This window comes from Juglans microcarpa x Juglans regia, chromosome 2S (genome assembly GCF_004785595.1).
Source record: "Juglans microcarpa x Juglans regia isolate MS1-56 chromosome 2S, Jm3101_v1.0, whole genome shotgun sequence".
NCBI lineage: Eukaryota > Viridiplantae > Streptophyta > Magnoliopsida > Fagales > Juglandaceae > Juglans > Juglans microcarpa x Juglans regia.
In genome coordinates, this window is record NC_054597.1 from 4539068 (window position 1) to 4546670 (window position 7603).

Consider the following 7603-nt stretch of genomic DNA (forward strand, 5'->3'; position numbering starts at 1 on the left):
AAAAAAATAAAACACAAGTTGTAAGTAAACTTTTACAGAGCAGGGAAAAGGTGTAGGAACTTACTCTCTCTCTAGCCTTAAGCTTCTCTTCCAACACAAGTAATTCCAAGATCCTTCATCTCAAGGAAGCTTCTCAGAATGTCAGCCTTCTGTGTATCACATCTTACAAAAAAAAAAAAAAACCACTTATGTATAAAACCATCAATGAATTATTCATCGGGTTTGGGAAACAAAGTTGCTAGAAATATATTTAACACTTCACTTGTACAAGTACATTTTATGGTGGATAACTCCAAATGATACTAACCTCATTTGCAGACCATGAGAGATCCAAGAGATCCCCGGTGTAGACATAGATCCAAGATTTATATAAATATATATAATACTATATATATATTTATATCATATAGCCCAGTGTCGTATAGAGTAAGTACAAAAACCACCCAAATGGAAAACACGTCGACACCCTTGACTCCTCATGCCTCCCCGGTGTCACAAAAAACCACCCAAAAAATGTGCCCTTTTATGAGAAGCCCCTTATGGGCCGGGGGAATCGTTACACTGAGTCTGTCGAACTGACTCAGTGAACGATGGGAAAGCCCTAAAGAAAGACTGCATCACTTTGTCATTTTCTATCTGATGCTCCCTCAGCTCCTGCATCTCTGTCCTCATTTCATCCAGCTGACTCTTGTAAGCTTCAGCATCCTTCTTATATTGCTCAGCATCCTTCTTATATTGTTCAGCATCTTTCTTGTGCTTTTCAGCCTCAGACATGTATTGTTGCATTTGAACTTTGTCACGTTGTCTACTTGACTCGGGGATGACCATTTCTCCAAGTCCCCGTGCATATCCAGGTCGATGGCCAAGAACCTCCCTAAAGATAGTCGCTGCTGCCTCATCACTACGTTGCTCTGGTCCTAGGCCATCCAACCTACCTTGCATCTCCTTCTGCACATTGAGAAAGCAACGATTATTAGCAAATAATCAGCTAGTGCTATATTAATGATTTTACTACCGTATAGAAAGAAACATAGATCCCAACGGCTGTTTCTGCACTACTCACATAAGTACTTTCTGTAGCATCTGTGACAAATGCATTCTTTTTCTTCGACCAACGCGTCTCTTTGTAGAAGTCGACCAAATTCTCATTCTCATTGCGCTGTCATGTGTATGAACCATTTGACATTTGAACAACAAAAGCTATGAGTAACCACCTTTAGTGATAGTAAAGTAATATTGTCACTAAAATCTCCAAGTAAAGTGCAATTTCACTATTCTATTGAAATGAAAAGACTGTTTTCCCTTAGACATACCTTTTGCTCAAGTAATCGGACGAATGATTTACGTCCTGATGTGTGATTAATGGCCTGCTTGTTTCGGTTCTCCCGATTTTGAGCTGAAATTTTCTGTCATACACAATAGGGAACAATTACTTATAATAGACAAACAGATTTTCCACCACAATATTTAGACATATTAAATATATACATATTATATGGTTGTATGTAAGAAAGACTATCTGTACCTTGAAGGCATCGCTGCCCCACCTTTCACACAACTTCACCCATACAATGGGGTCCACCAGACTAGTTCCATTAGCCAATGCTTCTGCGTGGCTTCCATAGGATTCATAAATCTTGTGCAAGTCATGGTGGAAGGAGTTGAAGCGCTTACGTAAGGCCTTTGTCACGCTCAATCGGTGGTTTTCGCGATCCCAGTCCAACACAAAGTCACTCTACATAAGGCAGCATGCAAACAATCAATGTGTCATCTGGTTATTTAGGCGATGATTATACTACATAAACAACACCCCAAACAAGGACAATTAAATTTTTTACTTACCCGAACACGGTCAATGAGCTCCTCTTTAATCGCTGGTGGGACATCCGACCAACGCTTGTAACTCATGTCACAGTATTGTTTCACAATCCACGATACTCGTGTTGTGAACATAGAAGCGTGTTCACAACATGGGGCTGTCTCACCATCGTTTATCTTCAACTGCACTTTCCCGTTCTTCCTTAGCTTGTCAAAGAAAATGCATCTAGATGGCCCACGAGTTCGTCTCCTCTGTTCTTGCGTTCCTTCGGTCTCCATTGGGGCATCTACAGCTGTATTTTAAGGTACAATATATTAGTATTTTAAAGTGTAATGTGGAATATTCAGACTTAATAACACATACAAACATCCAAATGCTTTCAAAATTAAAGTATTGGAAAAATGTGCACCAGTTTGTTCTCCAGTAGGTGATTGTTCCCCAGCAGTATTTGGTTGGGGTTCTTGAATATATTGTACCGCGTGAGTTGGCATAACGCATGGTGGGGGACTTGGGGCCTGTGTTGAGTCATCCGAGGAGGATTGATTACACTCCTCCGTGCTATGATATGAAGATAATTTCGCACCGCGTGGTCGACAGTGACGACCTGAGTATGGGATATAACGCCTTCCACCTCGAAGACCTCGAAGTCTGCCTCCACCTCTTGAACTGGGTCCCGGCTGATTACCTGCACGAGTACAAGTTATTAACATAGTGGGATAAAATTGATGCCCTAATTGAAACAAAATAATCTCAATATGCACAGACAGGTTCGAATAACTGAGAGTCGGCCGTATATATACCTTGATACGGCATAGTGCATCCCAGTTCACACAGCCTCCCAATATTGAACGTAACCTGAAGCAAATTAAATCACATGTTAGATACTATTTAATTTAGGTATAGATGTTGTAAAACTTGAATACTACTCTCAAGATTGTTTGCTACTTGCATAATAAGAAAATATGAGTTTGCATAATAAGTAGTTCGAGCCAGGTAAAATGATTTTCTTCATGGTAGTAAGAAAATAAATCAAAACATATATTTCACCCAAACACATATTGAACTATCTATATACACATACCAATTTCAAAGTCAATCTCATATTGTCAGATGTCTATATACCCATGAAAATTTCGAACAAGAATTCTAATATCTCAACCTTAAATGAACGAAGTTCCTGGGTTATATTTATAGGTCGCCAGACTCATCAGATGTTGTGTGCCCATCCTCATCTGAATGTTCCCCCTCATTTGTTGATAGATCCTCTTCATCTGAATATTCCCCCTCACTGGCCGCATTTCCAGACTCAGAAGTGATCATGTCATCATTAATAAAGCCTGTTGAATCTATGCATTGACCAACCGGATCCATGATTTCTCTTGCATCTACATGGCTAGGTAGTATATCAGGCCTATTCAGTTGAGTTGCCACTTGATCTGTGTTATCACACTGCACTGGTTCATAATAATATGATGGCTCATCTTCTTGATCGGCATCAGGAGTACTTGATTCCCCATCAAGTACTTCAAGAACTCTCGGCCGTGGCGGAATGTTGTATACATTCCTATTTGCATAGTTCTGCACAACACCCCAATTCCCTTTCGCCCTTAAATCTCTTATGTAGAAACATTGATCAGCCTGACTCGCCAACACGAATGGTTCATCCTTATACCAAGTCCTGTTCATGTTGACACTAATCATATGGTCATCCACCCGCACCCCTCGTTTTCGATCACCAACATCAAACCAATCGCATTCAAACAGGTACACCCGACGCCACTCCATGTAGCGTAACTCTACAATATTATTAATAACTCCATAGAAGTCCAAATTATTTGTGGCCTCATCACCAGTTACCACCACTCCAGAATTTTGTGTACGACGGCGAAGTTCACGCTGTTTCGTATGAAACCTTTTTCCATGTATTATGCAAGCAGCATATGTTACAACCCAACGGTCAGGCCCGCAAGCTAACGCGTACAGATCAGCGGACACATCAAGTGTATACGAGGTACGATGTTCCTGGATCTATATATTTAAAAAAGCAAATTTCATAACGTTTATTTTCGATTAGATCCAAATCATATAAAATGAAAGCTATAGCAGCACATCTTAGATAGGAATGGATAAGAACTTACACGTTGCTTAAACCAAGTTGGGAACTCAGTTTGGTGCGTGCGCTCGATGCAATCTGGGTGTTGAACCTTACATTTCTCGTAGTGTTCCCTGCATTTGGTGCATCGAGGCGAAGCAACATATTGAAGTTAGATGGTATTGGGTTCATCCCAAATTGTATAGAATGAAAGATGATTTTTAAGTAGACTCGTTAATGCTTACTCTATATAAGGTCCAATCTCCGCACAATTATTGAGCACGTACCAGATGGCTGCCCTAAATAGTTTATCCTCTAATTGCACGTTCGAAGGCATACCCAAGGGACGAACTTTCTGGTTGAAAATTTTGAACCCATCTAACGTTTCCTCTTCGTCAGCATCAATGTTGCGTTCCGGTCGACTAAACCTCGTCTCAATATCTTTGAGATACATGGAGCAGAATGTCAAGCATTCGGTGTGAATGTAAGCCTCGGCTATTGAACCTTCTGGGCGGGCTTTATTCTTAACATACCGCTTGAATTTGCCGAGATACCTCTCAAATGGGTACATCCACCTATATTGTACTGGACCCCAAGTCTGGCCTCACGGGGTAAATGGACAGCTAGGTGGACCATAACATCGAAAAAGGAAGGAGGGAATATCATCTCCAGTTTGCATAGAATGGTGACAACATCAGTTTGGAGTTGGGCCAGGCGGTTGACATCGAGTGTTCGAGCGCACAACTCTTTGAAGAAAGTACCAAGTTCAGTCAAAGCCAAGCCAATGTCACTTCTTAAATACCCCCAGCAGCAATAGGGAGTAGTCTTTGAAGGAAAACGTGACAGTCATGGCTTTTCAACCCTGAGATTTTGCAGTCACGTCGAGATACACAGTTCGAGATATTGGAAGCGAACCCATCTGGAAATTTGATATCAGACAACCACTCACAAAATTTATTCCTTTGCTCGACGTTTAATGTGTACTGTGCATGTGGCATTGTTACACGATCACCATGCCATATCAAGTGTAATTCTTTTCTATAGCCCAAAAGCTCTAAGTCACGCCTTGAATTGATGTTATCCTTACTTTTCCCTGGACTGTTCATTAAAGTGAATAAGATGTTGTCGGCAATATTCTTCTCAATATGCATAACATCTAAATTATGCCGAAGTCGAAGTGTTGACCAATAAGGTAACACGAAGAATATGCTACACTTTGTCCAGTTCAGCTCTTCAGCAGTGCGTTTTTTCTTCCTATGAGATTTGCCAAACTGAACATCCCCAATCATCTGCAATTGATTTTGAATCTCTTCAGGACCAAATTCCCTTGGTGGCATGCGATGATCTTCTCTACTGTTGAACAACCATTTCTTCCTTCTCCATATGTGATCTGGGGGTAAGAAACGACGATGTCCCATGTAACAATGTTTTCGGCCATATTTCAACCAATTAGAGTCTGTGTCTGCATTGCAAGATGGACAAGCCAATTTTCCCTTTGTTGACCAGCCAGACAGATTCCCGTAGGCAGGAAAATCGTTGATTGTCCACAATAAGGCAGCATGCAACATAAACGTCTCCTTAGTTGAGGCATCATATGTAGGTACCCCATCTACCCAAAATTCAAGCAGTTCATCGATCAACGGCTGCAAGTATACATCAATCTCATTCCCTGGTGACCTTGGGCCAGGAATAATCAGAGATGTTATGAAGAATTGGTCTTTCATGCATGACCACGGCGGCAAGTTATAGGGGACAAGGATCACTGGCCAAATGCTATGAGGTTTAGCCAAGTTGTTGAATGGAGTGAAGCCATCACTTGCCAGACCGAGCCTAACATTGCGAGGATCTAAAGCGAACCAGTCATGATCTTCATCAAATTTCTTCCAGCACTCAGAGTCGGCCGGATGTCTCATACAACTATCTTCTTTCGTCTGTTGCTCTTTGTGCCATCGCATATCACCTGCTATCTTTGCAGACATGAAGAGACGCTGCAATCTCGGTTTCAAAGGAAAGTGACGCAACACTTTTTGAGGTACCGCGCGCTGTCCGTGTGTATTTGGTATCCACCTCGAAGCCTTACATACAGGGCATTCATTAAGAACTGCATTTTCCTTCCAAAATAAGATGCAGTCGTTGGGGCACGCATGGATTTTGTGGTATTTGAAGCCCAAACCGCGCTCCAACGACCTTGACTCCTCATATGATTGTGGCAATAGGGCATCAGGAAAGGCAGACCTCAACAAATCAAGTAGAATGTCAAATGACTTAATTGACCACCCACCGATTGATTTGATGTGTAACAACTTGACCACGAATGACAGTTTTGAAAATTTTGTACACCCATCAAATAACGGACGTCGGGCATCCTCTAGTAGTTGCTGGAAAGATAATAAATCTACCGTCTCTGGTGGCCTGTTTGCCGCAGGAGTGCTATCTTGGGGCGCATCATCGAAGGTGCCTGCCCGGATGTCATCCAACATATCCTGCATGTCATCTATGTAATCGTCTTCTTGGTTGATATCATCATCAATATCTTCATCACTCATGTTCCATGTTGTATCCTCCTCCCCATGAAATATCCACTGCGTGTAATTTGGGTTGATCCCTTTCATAAACAAATGAGTTTCCACCTCAAATATAGGCAGCCACAGATTGTTAAGGCATGCACGACATGGACACCGGATGCGATCCCTTCCACTTGCATGGTTTCGTGCTTGTGCGAGGAAATATTTAACGCCTTCGGCGTATGCAGGTGATACGAGCCTATCGGGGTCATTCATCCAACTTTTGTCCATCTGAAGCACGATATGGGAGGGGAAGAAAAAAATAATTGAGGATGACATATCAAATAGAATGAGATGAACTACACAAAAAAGCTTGAAGATGTATTCAATATATTAATATTTCATGAATAACATGAGGGGCCAAGGTCTTATAAGTCGGTGACTTATAAAATAATTTTTTACTAGGTCATTCAATGTTCGAGTCATGGACATGAGTTCTGTGAAACACAAAATGCAGATACAGCCAGACAAATTTCGTGAAAAGAAACCCTAATTACTGGTACATTTCACAACTGCACAGATAGAAATTAGTCTAGCAAAATCCAAACTCCTAATTTTGTAAAGAAACCCGCGCTTCAAATCGATTCATTACCAAACTCCAACTGAGTTGCAGCCATACCTGTGGTGACAGAAGGACCTACGCTATCCCTCAATTGAATCTCGACCAACCTCAGTTGGAAGCAGCTGACCCAAATCCCACAGATTCAAAGAGACGAATCGCACGGCTCCTAATCAGCTTCGGGGATACTATCTCGACCGTAGCTTCCGCGGGAGGAAAATGTGGTAAAGGAGCAAACTTTGGGTGGTCGGGCGAAAGTGGAGATGAAATCGTTGGGGGGACGTGGGTGGAGTAGCAGCTGATCTCTCGGAAAGGGAAATGGAGATGGAATATTGCGGAAGAACAGAGAGAAGTGTCGGGGGAAAGAAATCGGGGGGAAAAACAAAATATTTTTAGGGGAATGGCGCCACTTACTATATTACGGCGAAATCGAGCGTTGCAACATGTTTTTTCTTTTACCGGCGAAATAAATCGCTGCTAAAAAGACTATTTTCGCTGCAACTCGATAAGTAACTTGATGAATCAGTTTTCTCAACGGAATTAAGCGGCGATTAAAAAATCGCTGCAAA

General features: G+C 41.7%; 2 protein-coding genes across 2 annotated transcripts; both read right to left on the bottom strand.

The window, feature by feature from the left end:
• Positions 1–537: 537 nt before the first annotated feature.
• On the bottom strand, positions 538–2105 carry LOC121252378. Its single transcript, XM_041151976.1, has 5 exons — positions 1843–2105; positions 1526–1735; positions 1314–1406; positions 1064–1159; positions 538–948 (listed from the first exon to the last, which is right to left on the bottom strand). Exons 1-5 carry the CDS (start codon positions 2095–2097, stop codon positions 538–540), a joined length of 1065 nt encoding a protein of 354 aa, XP_041007910.1. The 5' UTR covers positions 2098–2105.
• Positions 2106–4705: 2600 nt separating this feature from the next.
• LOC121252379 lies at positions 4706–6706 on the bottom strand. The gene has a single exon (XM_041151977.1). It carries the CDS (start codon positions 6704–6706, stop codon positions 4706–4708), a length of 2001 nt encoding a protein of 666 aa, XP_041007911.1.
• Between the last annotated feature and the right edge of the window lie 897 nt (positions 6707–7603).

Excerpts from the sequence above, each read along its gene's own strand:
- LOC121252378 (XM_041151976.1), bottom strand. The coding sequence starts at position 2,097 with ATGGAGACCGAAGGAACGCAAGAACAGAGGAGACGAACTCGTGGGCCA. Across the intron at positions 1,407-1,525 it reads GGGGCAGCGATGCCTTCAAG|AAAATTTCAGCTCAAAATCG; the intron begins GTACAGATAGTC and ends TGTGTATGACAG. Across the intron at positions 949-1,063 it reads ATGCTACAGAAAGTACTTAT|AAGGAGATGCAAGGTAGGTT; the intron begins GTGAGTAGTGCA and ends CTCAATGTGCAG.
- LOC121252379 (XM_041151977.1), bottom strand. The coding sequence starts at position 6,706 with ATGGACAAAAGTTGGATGAATGACCCCGATAGGCTCGTATCACCTGCA.